General features: G+C 37.4%; 1 protein-coding gene across 1 annotated transcript; it reads right to left on the bottom strand.

The window, feature by feature from the left end:
* Positions 1-14,419: 14,419 nt before the first annotated feature.
* LOC133327551 (protein bowel) lies at positions 14,420-16,881 on the bottom strand. Its single transcript, XM_061536068.1, has 2 exons — positions 16,298-16,881; positions 14,420-16,223 (listed from the first exon to the last, which is right to left on the bottom strand). Exons 1-2 carry the CDS (start codon positions 16,879-16,881, stop codon positions 14,420-14,422), a joined length of 2,388 nt encoding a protein of 795 aa, XP_061392052.1.
* Positions 16,882-17,874: the final 993 nt, after the last annotated feature.

Raw genomic sequence — 17,874 nt, 5'->3', positions numbered from 1 at the left:
GAAGAAGTGCACCACTGGTTTCCATCTTCCAACATGATCAAGGCTTGGTAAAGATAATAGGTCGTACAAAGTTTCGTTAAAATCGGATAGACAGTTTGCATGTTATTATAAAAAAAAAATTAACACAATTTTGACCATTTTGTGCGGGTGTTACCAGTATGAGTGGACCGATATTCCCCATCTTCGAACTTAAACTAAGTTTGGAAGACATATTAAATATTAAGTTTGGATGAAATCGACTATTCCCTTTGAGTGTTATCGGACATGTGTAATTCAAACCCAAATTTTCAGAAACGGATTTGGTCCAAAGAAACATGGGGTGTCTGAAACCAATATTTCGATGAGGCACATTTTCACCGTATCAAGGTGTATATACCCTCATTAGCCATAAGGCTGAGGGTACAGTTAGTATCAATTTAACGGACAGCCACTCCCCTTGGATATACTGTCAAATTATCTGGTCCATGTCATGTAAATTTGCCTTTTTCCACACAAAAGTCTGGGTCCATTTGACCCGCTAAATATTTAGCGAATGAAAAGAGTCATGCTTGTACCCGGATTGATTCCCATCATCCTTATAAAATTTCGTGACCAGAAAAAGTGACAAAAATCATGTTTTTGGCATATTGCATCCCCTATATATTAGAGTAACTTCCGGTAATGTGGACCACAATTTTCTTTTTTTGATATTGTGGGCGTACCAAGGGTAAAAACTGAAAACAAATTGTTTTCACAACATAGTAGATTTGTTGGCTAAATATGTTCCAGGTTAAAAATTATATATATTTGTCTATAAAAATGTTATTGCAGTATATTTCAAAAAACTCTAAGCTGCAAATAAAAATAACTTGGCGTGTAATGTGGACCAGTATGTGTGGTTAATGAGTATCAGTAATTTAAAGGTAGGTTGTGGTTTGGTTGTGATAAATTTCAATATATTACACTCTTGGGTAACAATGAATGCAAAAATATATGGGTTCATGTTTTGGAACAGCCCCCATATAAGGGTACCGCCCCATTTGCGGTATTTTGAAGGTCCTTGCTTCACCTGTAATTTCGCATATCGAGTTTTCAGAGGATAGAATACCTCATCGCATATTAAATTCACCCACGTTTCGAACTCGTCCTCATGAAATGGTCCCACTTTTTTATAGTGGTCCACATTACCCGACATTGAATATTTTTATTTAGAAATAATTATCGGCTTCAAAAATGAATAAAAATTAAAAATCGCCGATTGTAATTACAGCTAAACGTATATTTTTGTTAAAGAAAACAAGAAAAAACCACATAACTTCTTTATATTCGAGAAAAATAAAGTGTTCGACTATTTTGCAAAAACGTTCGATTATTGTGCTAAAAAATAATCAAATCACACTTTTACAGTCAGAGCTGTTTTCATTAATAAGGAAAATATTTATCAAGGCGACATTGACATATTTCAAGCATTTTCTTAGATATGGGGGGTGGTCCACATTTGATGCATGGTCCACATTACCCGAAGTTACTCTAACAGATCGTTACGAAAAACAGTAGTGCTATTTGGACGGAATCGGACTTACATACAAAATTTCGTGACAATTGGTCCACAATGGTGGCCTGTACAGCGTTTATAAATTATAATGGACATGCGGATGGACGGACGGATACACATGTCTGGGCCGTATAGCCTAGTCAAGATATGACGATCGGTATACTAAAAGGGTCCATTACCCATTTTTTCGTGGCCTTAATAATTCTTGAGCCACACAAAATTATAATACCCTTACAACATTGTTGTGGACGGTATATAATTTTTCATCCCCGATCGAACTGTTTCACACCACTGTGCCGTAACATAAAATGCAATTAGCAAACGATTTGCACAAAGCGTGCAACAGAAAAAAAACTCCGTTCTAAAAGCTCAATGCAGTGTTCCACAACGATGGAAAAAAATTATTGACTCGAAGCAACAGATCCATGCGTCCAAAAAATCATTAAGCAAACATAAAAGTGCAAAATCAGAGGCAGCAAACAACAACAATTATAACAGCAAAATAATAATCGGGTAACGATCGAAAAATAACAACGATTTTTTTGAGGTATTATTAATTAATGTGTAATGGATTGTTGTTGTTGCTGCTTAGCAGTGAAGTGATATGCTTGTAATCATATTTTTTGATGATTTCTTTTTACGGTGTGATTAACGTAAATTTCGAAACACAGTTGTTGTAGGCGGCGGGGCGTTTGCTGCATGGTGTTGTTGTTGTTTCATATTTTTTCGGTTTGGGTTTTCGGCGGCCCGTTGCTTAGATTGCGGGCCATTTAATAGTGGTTTGGAGAGGGTGGTTTCGATGTTGTTGTGGTTGGCACTATCTGAAAGTTTGGTTGCTTTACGTTTTGTTTGTTGTTTTTTTTATTTTTGTTATTGTTGTAATATTCAAGTGTAAAATAACGGGTTAACAACAGGTTTTTGTTGCTTGTAACTTTGTTCTTCTCGTTGTTGTTGTGGTTGTTGTTGTTGTTGATCGGTGTGGTTTGGTTTGTTTGTCTTGTCGTTTAGAATGTCGTGGCCTATTTTCAATTTTCTAAACGAAGTTTTCCAAATGTGTGATGACAACAAATCGGTATTTTGGCTTTTCAATTAGGAAACAAAATTGATGATGGAAAGATTTGTTTAGTTTTTCTATTAGATTTTGATGGGAATTCGAGCGTAGTTGTAGATCCCCTATGGGGGCCTGTAATTTTTCACACCATTTTCCAAAAAAAATGAAAATTCAAATAAAGAATTTTGAAGTTTGTTCTCAGCTCTTCAAGTAGCCTTTTCTTTGTTGACTTTTAATTATCACATTCTTGTTGCTTTTTTTGTTTTCTTTGTCAGCCTCTTTGGCCACTACTGCTTGACCCAGGCGTTGTAAACCAGTATGTAAATATAATTACAGCATTTTGTAAAAAAATTATTTTTTTATTAAATAAAAATATTTGTTTTTTCTTCACTTCCTTTCTTCGCTTTTTTTATCAAAATTTATTGGTTATTTTGTTGCTGCTCTTTTATATTTTTAAATTACCACAATTTGTTTTTTTATTTCTGACTTTATTACCAACAAACCAACAGTTAACACTTTATTCACCACTACACTCACACATGGATTGGAAATTCTTTAACATTAAAATTTGGTTTTTTTCTCATAAACCATTAAAATTTCCAGCAATTTTTACAATTTTCCTTTAGAACTTTATTCAGACTTTCCAATTTCCATAAAATTTCGTGGAAAAGTTCTCAATTTCTATGATTTTTTACGGATTTTCTATAAACTTAGGCGCGGTCAGCTTGATTACTTGTCACCATTGCATTATTATTTTATACAAAAACACACTCACACATCCGAAAAAAAACTCAAACACACTCACACAAATCAATGATCTTAACGTAGCACCATTTGCGCGAACACGAAGAAGAAGACGTATAAAGTAACGTCTGTCTCTGTGTAATATTATCGGTTTTCTTTGTATTGGTACTTGTTTTGGTATTCAACAAGTTAGAAAAAACAAAAAAACCGGAGACCCGTCAACACAAAATTGTCTTCCGATACAAAACGGCACGACGAAATAGCCAACCGCTCAAGCTTACAGTCGTTTAGTTTCTGAGAAAAGCTAAAACAGCCAGTCAACCTAACCAACCAACCACCATAGGAATGAACGTAACAACTAACTCTCATACTCTCCACCTGAGAGCGAAAGCTTTCTCTGTGTGTGCCTGTGTTGGACCCATTGTGCGTATGTGTACTCCAACCACAAGCATGTGTTTAGCTGCCTGATATGAAATTTTGTTTAACCGTTTTTTCTTCGGTTTGTTTTGTTCCCAACTTTCTGTTGTTAACTTGGCTTTTTTCGTTTGACATTTAGCTTTGCTTGACAGTTGCATTTTTTTTTTTTGAGGTTAAGTTTAGTAAAGCTGTGTTGTGTTGACAGTTTTGTTTTAGATTTGTTCATTATTTTGTTTGCTGTGGTTGGCAATATCGGTATTACTGCCAATAAAAATCGGTTATTATTTAAATTAATTTATTTGAATTATTATGGCAGTCTATGGAATGGCATTTTTTGCTGCATGATATGACAACCAATGAGAGTCAAATTGGTTAAAAAAGGTGCCCAAAACACCGGATAATGGGAGGTAACGTTATATGGGGACTATACTAAAACGTAGACCAATATCGATGATTTTTGCTATGAAGATTTTGAAGATGGGAACTCAAGGTATGCTTCCATAATTCCCAAAGTACCAAATATTACGAGTCGGATTATATGGGAGTTATACTAAAAAGTGGGTGAACGTAGGGGATAATAGATACAAACCTGCGGCTCTGATTTGCTTTAACATGGCAAAGCCCAGCCTTATTTTGGTGCCTCTTTCATCTCCCGCCGGTTTAATCTGGGGTAGATACTTTCAACACCCGTTGAAATATTGAGCTGAAATCTGCTGCTAGTTCTCCCATAAGAACTATAAACAATGGGTTGAGGCGTTGGGTTAGCTACCCACACTCGGAAAACCCACGTACTATGAGAAATCAACGAAAAAAAAACTAAATCTCCCTAATTTATGGTTGACAGAAGAATGACAGACCTCCAGACAGGAGAATTAAAGAGGTTCAGATTCATTCCAGTACATAAGCGAATTGCTATAATCCGTATTAAAGCAATGTTCTTCTACATCAGTCTCATTTGCGTCCATGCTCCAAACGAAGACAAATATGGGCAGACCAAAGATATATTTTACGAGCGCCTAGAAACAACATATGACCGCTGCCCTGGCCATGACATTAAAATTCTGCTAGGAGATTGTAATGGAAAAATCGGAAGGGAAATATTTTTAGCCTTATCGGGGAAAATATCTTTCAGCCTCCATGTAGTAACAACCGACAACGTCATGAGACTGATTGACTTTGCAGCAGCAAAAAACATGGTACTTCAAGGCTACCTGACTTTCTCCCGATCAAACATCGAGACATCAAATTAGGCATATTTTGATAGACGGAAGGATCCGAGGTGAGAGTATCGATTCGAACCATTATCTTGTAGCAGAGGCCTACTACGCTCAACTTATCGAATAGAAGTGCTTTCGATAATAGTATAGAAGCACAGTGGCAAATAATTGTCCACTCCCTACAAACTACAGCAAAATCAACACTTTGGTACCAAAGACCACCATCAAGAAACCCATCGTACGATCAGGCGTGTCGTAATGATGCTAAAGTTAAAAACGCTGCGTGTAGAGAGAGGGGAAGCGGGTTTTCAAAACAAGAAGAAAGAACAAGAAAAATGTGAGCGTGAGCAAATCGAGATGTACAGGAGTCAGAATGAAGTCCGGTGCAGGCACATCCTCCTGTAAATATGAAGAAGGAAACCTGGTGACAGATACAGACAGCGTGTTGAGGATCTGGAAGGAGCATTTTGAAAAGCTTCTGGTATCAAATAATGGCGTTGAAGAAGATACCCCAGAACCATCGAATGCTGCAGTAGTGTTTTGCGTATAGCTGGAGGGTCAGTAAATAATGTGAAGCGACATTTAAAAGTAAAGAACCCCCATAGATAACCGTGGAGCTGTAAACCACGGCAAAGGTGTTCGGAGCAACAACTGTAGCGCAAACAAGTGTGTTGCCGAATGTAACGGAGAAATGCCATCGACCACCACCCATTAACAAATTGGAGAAAATATATAGGAAAGTCCTTCGAATGATTGTGAAAGGTAATCATTCTTTACGGTTGGCTGAACTGACATAACTTTATTGGAATACGCTGCCATGCCAATTGAACTGAGTATCCATTTGAACGATATAAGCAACTGAACGAGGCGAACGACCTAGTTCACTTTAAAAAGTGATCTAGTTTGTTCGATCACTGAACTGAACGAGATTGCCCAAGACTAGTGTATACCACCTATCCAAGATGAGGTCAGAATAGCGATTAATCGGTAGAAGAACAATAAAGCAGCAGGTGCCGATGGGTTACCAGTATAACTATTCAAGACCAGTGGTCAAATGCTGAGCAGCAGCATGCATCAGCTGACTAGTACAATTTGGATAGAGGAATGCATGCACAATGATTGAAACCTCAGCATCCTTTGTCCCGTGCACACAAAAGGAGGCCAGACTATATGTGACCACTACAGAGGAATTAGTCTCCTTCCCATCGCATATAATGTACTATCCAGCATGCTGTGTGAACGACTGAAGACATTGTTCGATGATACTATTGGACCATATCAATGCGGCTTCAGGTCTGGCAGATCCACGAAAAATACATCGACACATTCCACCAATTCAACGACTATAAAGCCGTATTCGACAGCCCTATCCGTTCAGAGGTGTTTAAAAATATGTCTGCGTTTGGCATTCCTGCAAATTTAATACGGTTATGCAGGATAATTTTAACTGGCACAAGGTCAGCAGTTAATGTCGGAAAGGCCGAACGAGGATTCAGACAAGGTAACAGTTTGTCATGTGACCTTTTTAAAAAGGGTCATACGAGAGGCAAACAGCATATGTTACTCGCCTACGCCGATGACATCAACGCAATGGGTCGAACATTACGAGTGGTAACAGCCACTTTTGAACAAATTGAGAAGGAGTCTGCCAAAGTTGGTCTGGCAGTAAACGGCGAGAAGACCAGTAGACCAGGACCAACTGTGGAACTTGAGAACTACAGCTTCGAGGCAGTTAAAGATTTTATATACCTTGATACCACCATAAATAAAACGAATGACATCAGTTTTGAAATTCGGAGGAAAATAGTGTTGGCCAACAGATGCTACTACGGTCTAAGTAAGCAATTCAGAAACAAGACCACCTATCGCCAGACCAAACTCACACTCTACAAGACGCTGACACTACTCGTGCTAATGTATTGTGTATCAGAAACACGGAGAGTGTTTGAGAGAAAAATTCTCCGAGAGATATATGGTCCGACCGCCGTTGAATGAACCATGAGTTTTACCATCTATTCTCAGGCATTGGTATAGTCAGACGCATCGAGCTACAGCGACTACGTTGGCTAGGTAATTTTGTGAGAATGGATGAGGATGTCCCAGCTCAAAAGACATATAATAGCGAGCCGACTGATGGATCACGTAGAAGGGGAAGGCCACGAATCTGATAGAAAGATCTAGTGGAAGACAAGAACTCGGATCATGGTCTTTCAAATTGGATAAGCTACGCACAAGACAAACACGCCTGAAAATCAATTAAACAATTATGAACCGAACATCATGGAATAAGCATGGCGCTTTTCATGACAATCGGTAAATATTTAGAGGGTTTAATAGATAATTACAAAATGTGCATTATATCTCTTGCGCGGTTAGATCGGGTAAATGATCGATTACATATGTCCGTTCCTTCCAGTAGCTACATCGCAATTTTGAAATCGACCACATCAAATTTCCATGGCGTTGTTAAAAAGTTTAATTTTTTGGTCCATGCCGCAATTTTTCAGCGAAGGGACTGTCATTTTGACTTTTGAGTTCTCAACGAATGTTCAATAAAGGTCAACATTCTAGTTTTTTTATCCCATGCTAATTTTTAAAACGATGTCGGGGTTTCAAAGAACGATGTCGGTGTTTCAACCTGTTTAAGGTATACCGGAGGCTCTTTTCAGAGTATCCTCTCCTCTCAGAGTCCTCTTACATAAATTTTTTGAAATAGAAACACAAGTCAACATGCCGCATATCACAATCTAATCGCCTAGAACTCGGTGAGTTAGAATTTTTTCCTATCTCTTTCTTCCTTTCCGTGGATAATGTAATATTCGCTTAACGGAACATCTGAATCCACCTGAATGAACTAGGACTTTTGAATAGTTTATGTATGCCCTTCAAAATACCTAATACCTAATGTCGGTACCTTTATATATGCTCTAAGACAGATAAATACTAGATTATGGACATTCAGATCGGAAACCGAGATGGGAATATCAATATTATCAAGCATCGAACTATCTAAACAAGGGTGCGACAGGACCTACCTATAAATATATTAATAAGTTTTTGGAAAAAGTGGCTAAAACTTGCGGTTCCTTTGCAGATATATCATGGGCTTCAGAAATCTGTTATCTGAGTGTACGGTTGCAAAATTTAAAAAGCCGGTAGATCCTGATGAAAAAAGACTAGATAGACTTATGGAAAAAAGACTATGTCTATTTCAGTTATTTATTCATAACTCTATTCAGCCAAATTTCCCGCAACATTACTATTTCCAATATCACGCATAATTACAACGGACTTCTCAATAATTGCATTAGTCATTTAATGAAATCCGACTTATGGGATTTTTTTATGATTATCAACTCCTTGGAAACATTTATGACTGATTTTTTGGCATAGCACGTTCAAAATGTGGTTGTACGTAAATTGACTTCATCATCAGCAACAACAACAACGGCGACGACAATGTTTTTCTCCGGAAAAGTAGTTGGAATGTTTCTTTTCACTAGATCGCTGGTGCTTGGCTATAACTTTAACTGGGCAATCATTTTATTGTTGTTCAGAGCGTGTGTGTGTGCGTTTGTGTCTCTTATTTTTTAACCGCTAACCTCCAATCGGACTTGCACGTCTAACCACACACACACAACAAATTAACCCACAACGCAAGATGACTATCATCCCAGACCGCTCCTTCAAGCCGTGGTTATGATCACTTCATTTGCTGCGTTCACATTGCCTGTCAACGGCGTTGTCGTGCAATGCATATTTAATGAGATTAATTTTATTTGAGATGCCCTTTTCCCCCGCCATAACCCCTTTCTTAATGTTGATTGGATGCGTATTTAAATTTAAATAAAATAAAAACAATGTCTGCGTAATTTTCAAAATGTCAGGAACACAAAAGACAAAAAAAAATAGCTTCAAAAAATGAAGTCATAAAATATGATTAATATTGCACCAGTGGGAGAATTCTTGGTTTTCGTTCAATAGGAAATTGTTTATTTTTTCGTATTTTTATTATTAAATAAATAATTGTTTTTAAAAATTCATAACATGTAATAATCTGTGGCAGACAATTTGTGATTGATTTCAGCAAATTTGGCTGAGTGGATGATGGAATGGAATTATATTTGAGAAGGCTTAAACAGGTACACGAGTTTTGAGAATATTTTTTAGAGACATTATTTTATTAGAGACATACCATATTTTTTTAAAAACCATTAGAAGAGTTTTTTAAATATATATATTTTTTTCAATCGAGGGTTTACCTAGGCTTGGATTTTTTCAGGAGTAGCACCAGAAGAGGCGTGGATTTTTTTAAAAAAAAATATTTTTTTCAAGTATTAGCAACAGGTGTGAATTTTAAAAAAAAAATTTTGCCATAGCGTATTGAAGTAGGTCTAGAATGATGTGTGCTAAGTTTCGGTTCAGATTTAGATAACTCCTATATGGGCAATATTGCCAATTTTTTAATATTCCATTTTCAAAAAATCTTTTTTTTTGTTTTCGATTTACATCAATGATTTTTGGTACATACAGAGAGAAAAAATGTCCTGTTATCGATCAAATTTTTGGTTGATGCGCGCAAAAGTTATCGAGGTTCTAATTTTGGGCAAAAAACATTTTAAAAGTACGGAATGGGAAGGAGACTTATTCCTCTCTAGTTGGCACACATGATGCTGAGGTTCCAATCATTGGGAATGCATCCTTCTAGGCAAATTGTACTAATCAGCTTGTACATGCTCCTTACCACCATCTGACCACCAGTCTTGAATAGTTCGGCTTGTAACCCATCGGCACCTGCTGCTTTATTATTCGTCATCCGATTGATTGCTATTTTGACTTCATCTTGGCTAGGTGGTATACACTCTATACCATCATCTATTATTGGTTCTGGGGTATCCTCTTCACCGCTACTATTTGATACCAGAAGTTTTTCAATATGCTATGCTCCTTCCAGATCCTCAGCACACTGTCTGGTTTCCTTCTTCATCTCTATAGTTTTACCCGTTGATAGAATTTTCGGACTTCATTCTGACTCCTGTACATCTCGATTTGCTCACGCTCAAGTTTTTCTTGTTCTTTCTTCTTTTTTTCTGAAAATACGTTTCTATTCTCTCCTTTTCTCCCGATAATTCTCAATCACATTACGTGTTGCTACTGTCCGCAGGGTTGGCCTATACGCTGCGTTTTTTATATTAGTAGTATTACGACGCACCTGATCGTACCACGGATTTTTTGATGGTGGTCTTTGGTACCCAAGTATTACTTTTGCTGCAGTTTGTAGGGACTGGGCAATTCTCTGCCACTGTGCTTCTATATTATTATCAGGACAAGGGGTGCGTGCATTCGTTAAGCAGTTGGGTAAGTTGAGCGGAGTAGGCTTCTGCTATCTGTTGTGTTTGCAGCTTTTCGACGTCAAATTTCCGTGTTACATTAGATCGCACCTTTGCTGCTACATTAAGACGGGTGCGCACCTTGGCTGCCACAAGGAAATGGTCCGAAGCGATATTCGTTCCCCGGACGTCTGGAACACTGGATGAATGCCTTCCGTCTATCACAACATGATCGATTTGATTTCTCGTTGTTCAATCGGCTGCTAACTACCATGGTTTTTGCTGCCGCGAAGTCAATCATCCTCATGCCGTTGTCTGATGTTTTTTCATGGAGGCTGAAATTTCCGACATTGGGGTCAAAAATCCCTTTCCCTTGCGATGTTTGCATTAAAATATCTTAGCAGAATTTTAATGTCATGGTCAGAGCAACGATCATATGCTGTTTCTAGGCGTTCGTAAAATATGTCTTCGATCTGTTCATCTTTATCTTCGATGGGAACATGGGCGCAAATGAGACTGATGTAGAAGAACTTTGCTTTTATACGGATTATAGCAATTCGCTCATCTGCTGGAGTGAATTTGGAGACGAGGTCTTTTATTCTCTTGTTAACAATAAATCCGCAGCCAAATTCATATCTCGTTTCATGGCAGCTATAATACAGGGCGTAATCGTCTGATTTTCTTTCAGATTTCAGATTTGTATATAGCTCTCATATATATTTTCTCCCGATTTTAAGTAAATGGTGCACCAAAATCCTCGTGTTTATCAGATATTTATCCAAATAATCAACGGGTGTCCGATTTATATTTGCTTTAAATTGATTTACATAATTTTGTCCCATTACAACTCTATATCTGACCAAGTGAAAAATTTAGTATAGTTTGCAGAATGACATGTTTATGGATCCAATTTCCTGTAAATGGTCCTTTTAAAAAAGCAATGTCTGTTAGGATGCATGTTCCGACTGTCCGACTTTACTACTTTCCTTACTAGTTAAAGCATATTTTTGATAAATAAGAATCAATTTATTTTTTTTGTAAATAATATATATTTATTTGTATGTTTGTTTTATTTAATAGATAAATTTGTTGAAACAGAGGAAGACTTTATAGTATTGATAAATCAACTCGTAATTATTACGCTCAATATATAGTTAACTAGGCACTACAACTTATACTAAATTTTAAACCAAAACTAGACTCAATATTAAAATATATTAAACATAAATTGAACTTTAATAGAATATATTTTAAAATTTGATTTATTTTAAAATATTGAAAAAAAATAGAAATATTTAAAAATTAAGTTTAACTTAAAATAATGTATTTAAAGTAATACTTTAATTATAAGCTAAAAAATAATAATTGCTAAAATGAAACAAAATTAAAATTCTTATTTTTTTTGTTTCAAGATAAATTTTAAACAATAAGTTGCCAGGGAAGGAAGGTTAATTGGTATTTGAACACTAAGTGTTCAGGCAAGTAAACTTAAAAAAAATAGTTTTTTTTCCAATAAAATAATATACAATTAATTCAAAGCGTTATATATAATTGTTGTAGGGGAATGTAGAAAATTAAAAAAAAAATAATAATAATATTTTATTTTAATTAAATTGTACAATTTTTATAAAACTTAAATTTATGTGGAAGAAAGGGATATTTGTAGGCGGTACGTCAGGAAAAATTTGCATAATTTTTTATTTTTATTTCTTAACTCTATAAATAACTTAAGATATGGATGGAGGGGGAAGGAATGTTTTGTTTTTTGTTTATTGAACAAATTTATATATAATTTACTTTTCAAAAAGCTTGAAAATGTTAAAGGAAGCTCGCAATTACATAGGGTGGAAATATAATTATGATCTTTTATTTCAATATTGGATAACAATATTTGGTCCCACGAAGATCGGATTTGTCGAGAATAGAAGAAACGAGGATTGTTGGAGAATATTTAGTTTATTGAAGGGCATTTTGTAGGAAATTTGTGAAGCTTTTATATTTTTTAATTTATATGCCTTTTTGACGGACCAAGGAATTTCTATAAAAATATTTTTAAGTACCACCCATTCTACAAAAAATTAATATTTTTCGAAGTGCCAATAGAGTTTTCTGTATGTGTTGCATTTTTCAAGAACATCCATAGGTATTTTTAACCATCCATAGGCCTGGGTTTAGAAAAAAAATATATTTTCAAGGCCTAAATTTTTTAAAAATATTTTGGCATACCTTTGGATTTTTAAAAGATTTTTTCAACTACACCCACTGGCCTGGATATTTTTAAAACATTTTTAAGCATTTCCATAAGACTGGATTTATAAAAAAGTTTTCTTTCATAGGCTAGGATTAAAAAATTCACGTATATTAGCAGGCGTATATTTTTTAAAAATATTTTTCCTAGTTCTTTCACAGGCGTGGATTTTTAAACCTTACACAACTTCCACCAAAATGTAACTTTCTGCGGTTCTATATTATGAGCTTGGGAAATATTTCGCGATATTTGCACCTTCTTGACCGACTAGAGGCCAAAAAATCTATTACTAAAATTCAGTACAGTACTTCTGATTACTTGTACACTTCTGATTACTTGGTTCCCTTCATCGTGGGTTGTGTTGTGATGTTCGGCTTTCAAAAAACTCAAAAAAATTATGTTTTCGGTCCACTTCACCCTAAAATTATTATCTGATCATCACTGACAATTTTAGATTGTCCTTGACCATACCTGGATCCTCATGGAACATTCCAAAGCGGTCTGCGCTATATTTTCGCCCTCTAGTGTGGTAATGGTTTATTAAATAAATGGTATCAATTTAAAGGCCAACCACTCCTCTTGGATATATTATCAACTTCTCGGGTCTATGTCCTTCAGGGTAAATATATACGCTATAGAATACAAATTTGATAATTTTTCACACAAAAGTCGGGGTCCATTTGACCCGCTAAATATCGTCCGATCTCTATCAAAACATGCATGCTTAATCTTTAGCCCGATCCCCTTCTCCATGTAAAAATTCGCGATGTTTGGACTATAACTGCGGTCTCTGGAGCGACCAGAAAAACCGACAAAAATTAAGTATTTGGTCCATTTCATCCCCTATATATTAATCGATCTTTACCAAAATTTCGTGAAGATTGGTCCATAACTGTGGCCTGTATCGTGTTTACAAATTATAATGGACAGACGGACGGACACACATGTCTAGATCGACTCAGCTAGTCGAAATATGACCGGTATACTTAAAGGTGGGTCTAGGACCAATATTTCGCGGCGTTACAAACTCTTGGGGCTGCACAAAGCCATAATACCCTGATAACATAGTTGTGTAGGGTATAAAAATTCAAGTATATTCAGAATGGGGGATTTTTTAAAAATATTTTTTCAAATATATGCAGAGGAGTGGAATTTTTAAATAGGCCTGGATTTCAAAAATATTTCCAGAGGCGTGAAATTTGTAAAGACATTTTTTTAATAATAATATATGGATTTTTTAAAAAAATGTTTTTTCAAAATCCAACACATGAGTTTTAAAGTATCAAAACATATCCAGAACTGTCGGATCTTTTGTATATTCGGAAGGACATCCAGCGACTGGTTTGCTTAAAATATTCTTTAAGGTTTATTAGACCTAGGAGTGTGGCTTAAGAATATTTTTCAAGGTTTCAACAGGCAATCGTTTTTCAAAAGACTCTGCAGAGGACATGTCCTATAACTGGAAATATCAGTCTGATATCAGGTTCTGGCCATTAAATAATCAGTTAGTGAATTAAACCTAGAATATTTAATAAGTCAGGAAAGGCCTTAGGACCTGCATTTTATAAATTACAACCCATTCCATTGAAAAAGCGAAGTTAATCCGCCATTCTACCACTGAGACCCAATATTGATTCAAAGTTCCTTCTTATTGATATTTCCCCCATGTAATTGATCTCTCGTTTCAAGTTTTTTTCCTTAAACACAAGACTCAGATCTACAACTAAGCTTAAGCACTAGAATCTTAACCTCACTTATTTAAAATAAAACTAACCTAACTCTTCTTAACTATTTCTTTTGCTCTAATGATTTTCGTTCTCCTTATACTAAAAAAAATATTTGAAAATAAAATTAAAATTTAAGTAGTTTAGTTGTTGTTTAGCGTCTCATTATATCTTCAATGCTGAAACCTGTAGTACGTTTCACTGGAGCAGGAGCCGGGGGTGGTGGTGGAGCAGCAGAAGCCTGATTTGAAGGATCCGCTATTGTCGATTGTTGACTTCTATGTGCCGATGAGGATGCCGATGATGATGATGAGGACGACGACGATGATGCTGCTGCAGATGTCCCTGCTGTCGACGCTACTGGTGAGGATAATGAAGCTGCAGAACTGTTGGAGGAGGAATTCACAGATGTCGCATGATTGGCTGTTGATGAATTACCTTCCATGGGCAGATTACGATTCATATGTTGCTGCATATAGGATTCTGATAAACTCGGCCCCATTGCCTTTTCGGGTCCGGTGCCAACTTGTATGTGATAATTGGTGGGCAGATAGGGACCTGGTTTATTGGTCATACCCGGTGGAGGCGGCGGTGGTCCTAAGTGAGTAGGTGGAACTGTGTTGGGTGTTAATTTTAAAGCTGAGGCGGCAGCAGCTGCACTTTGCAGGGCATGTAAATGCGGTCGAGACATATTTAGGGCATACATATTACCAGCCGAAGCAAATGGTGGCGGTGGTGGCCGTTGGGCCAAGGCATGGGCATGCATGTGTTCAAATTCCATGCCGAGAGCCCTTTTGCGTATGGGTATGGATCCGAGGAATGATGGCACTGCTTCGTGAGGGGAATGTAATGGTGCAGATGGTGGTTGGGATGGCGATGCCGTCGCTGTTTGTTGCGGTGGTTGAGTTCCCAGACTCTTGGATCCATTGTCCATAATGACACCCTGTAACGTGGCGCCACCTGGTGGTATGCCATTTGGTTGTATTTGCACTTTAAGATCGGTGGGTCCATGGGCCATTATACCCGGTTTGGTGCTGTGGAGATCTCTGCGTACATGCAGCAAGGGCATATAAGGGTCATTGCCATCATGCCCCGTGAGAGGAGTACCTGTCATATATCCGGACATACCAGCCGAGGTGCTGGCCATTAAATAATCCGGTGGTGGTGGATTGAGGCCCGTTGGATTACTAAGACCCGATTCTTCACCATTACGTTGGAACTCATGGCTTGGCCTCATTGTGTATTGGGTACCACCCTCATGATGACAGTGGGTAACCCCTTGATATTGATTGTGGCCATCGACCACATCTTCCGATTTACGTTGGGCCTTTTCCATCACCTCTTGTTTGACATTATTTGCTTTCGGATCTTTTTCACTGACATCTTCCTCTTCGTCTTCGTTTTCTTCGGCCAGCTCATCATCAGAATCATCTTCCAAAGCTTCGCGATCGAATTGTGCCTTGCGCTTCAGCGATAAACGTTCCGCCATGGAAATGCGTTGATCCCCCTCCAACTCATCATCCTCATCGTGATCTTGATCCAAATCATGGGTCGGCGAGCCGTGACGTTGTATGGGTGAGTTGCGAGGTGAATCCACCTCCAGGAGAGAATCCTCTTCGTCACCACTTAAATTGCGGCCATTGTCATCTTCTTCCTCCACCACATCAACATATTCACCGGGTACATCACCTACAGCATGGGTGAGGGTATGACGTCGTAGATCGCAATTACGTCGGAACACCTTGCCACAGGAGTTACATTCGTAAGGCTTGTGATCGGTGTGGGTTAGAAGATGGGTCTTCAAATTCGATCTCTGATTAAAGCTGCGACTACACACAGGGCATTTGTGTGGGGACTCTTCCATGTGCAAAATTTTGTGGACGGCCAGTGTGCGGGATTGACAGAAACCCTTGCCGCATTCGGTACACTTGAATGGTTTTTCCTTGGAATGTATGTATCTGGCAAAAAGGGAACGGAGAGAGGGGAGTTAAAATAAATTTAAAAATTATCAAGGAGTTTGAGGTTTACTCACCTATGATCCCTCAAATGGTCTTGACGCCTAAAAGCCTTGCCGCATATATCACACGAATATGGCCGCTCATCGGTATGGGTGCGTTCGTGTATCAACAAATTATATGACTTTGTAAATTGACGATTACAAAATTTACAAATGAATTGTTTTTTGGGTCTCGAGGCACGTCCAGGTGCTCTCAGCAGACGCCGATCCAGGCCAGCATGCATTGAAGGCGGCAGGCCGGGTGGAAACAGAGCAGCAGCACCCGAGGGGAATGTAAAACTGCCAGCTCCCGTTGGAGATGGTCCTGGACCAGCCAGATATGGTGGAGGATACATTACCGAACCTGGTACACCTGGCGGTGGACCTTGTCCTGGTCGGGGCATTAACATGGCTGCTGCCACCGCCGCCTCTCTTAAAGCTAACTCTTTACGTTTATCGGCCATCATGGCCATAATTTCAAAATTTGAACCCCGCTTAGGGTCCTTATTGGGATCGCCGTCCATCATGCTGCCATAGAGGGAGCCAGGCGCCCTCAATGGATTCCGATGTGAGGGTAAAACGGGCACAAAGGCCGAATTGGAGGGATTTGTATTGGACATTTTGTTGATGTCACACACACAGGAACTATGCCGTTTTGCGATTCTGCTTCTTCAAATGCAAATTTCAGGTGGTTAATAGAGATCAGAGAGTTTTTTTCCGATTACCAGCTAGGCTTCAGATTTTTATTGTTTGTAGTTTGTTTGATCTCCTCTTGACATAATTCAAAATGTCACATGCTGACTGTCTTCGAAATTAGGTGGGTGGGTGTGCTCTGTTATCCGCTGACGAACTGTAATTAGACACAATAAAAAATACAATTTTTTTGTTAGTTAGATAACTACAATAGTTTTTTTTTCTGGAAATAAAGAACAGGAGCCCGTTATGGGTATTAAGATAAACTGTTGAACCGCCAGAAAAAAATATTCGGGATTTATGAGACATTGTAAACAATTAGAACGAAGTGAGAATTTTGATCTAATCTAAATTGTTTCCTGGTGCTAGTCGTTCGCAGGGTTATGTTGTTGTTGTTGTTGGTGGGTAATAATTTGCTTTCTTAGTGTTTTTGTTGTTTGCTTTTATATTCCATAAAAAATTACAAAGTCATTGTGAATATTTCCATTTTTTATCTTAATTTATATTTTGTTGCCTGTGCGGAGAAATTTAATATCAGTTGATTTTTTCAACAACCGTTGTGGATTTTTTAAAAATATTTTTTTCAAGCATTTTAACAGGCGTGGATTTTTTAAAGAATATTTTTTTAATGGCCAATACAAGGCGTGGATTTTTTAAAGAATATTTTCTTAAGGACCAATACAAGTCGTGGATTTTTTAAAAAATATTTTTTTAAGGACCAATACAAGGCGTGGATTTTTTAAAGAATATTTTTTTAAGGACCAATACAAGGCGTGGATTTTTTAAAGAATATTTTTTTAAGGACCAATACAAGGCGTGGATTTTTTTAAGGACCAATACAAGGCGTGGATTTTTTAAATAATATTTTTTTAAGGACCAATACAAGGCGTGGATTTTTTAAATAATATTTTTTAAGGACC

This window comes from Musca vetustissima, unplaced genomic scaffold, assembly GCF_032173495.1.
Source record: "Musca vetustissima isolate MV318-11 ecotype Yass unplaced genomic scaffold, APGP_CSIRO_Mvet_v1 utg5970, whole genome shotgun sequence".
Classification (NCBI taxonomy): Eukaryota; Metazoa; Arthropoda; class Insecta; order Diptera; family Muscidae; genus Musca; species Musca vetustissima.
Note: the sequence above shows the minus strand (reverse complement) of the source record. Positions and strands in the feature narration are given on the sequence as shown.

Bases quoted from the DNA above. Each gene is read 5' to 3' on its own strand.
- LOC133327551 (XM_061536068.1), bottom strand. From the start codon at position 16,881: ATGTCCAATACAAATCCCTCCAATTCGGCCTTTGTGCCCGTTTTACCC. The intron at 16,224-16,297 runs GTGAGTAAACCT...CCTTTTTGCCAG, and splicing joins GACCATTTGAGGGATCATAG to ATACATACATTCCAAGGAAA.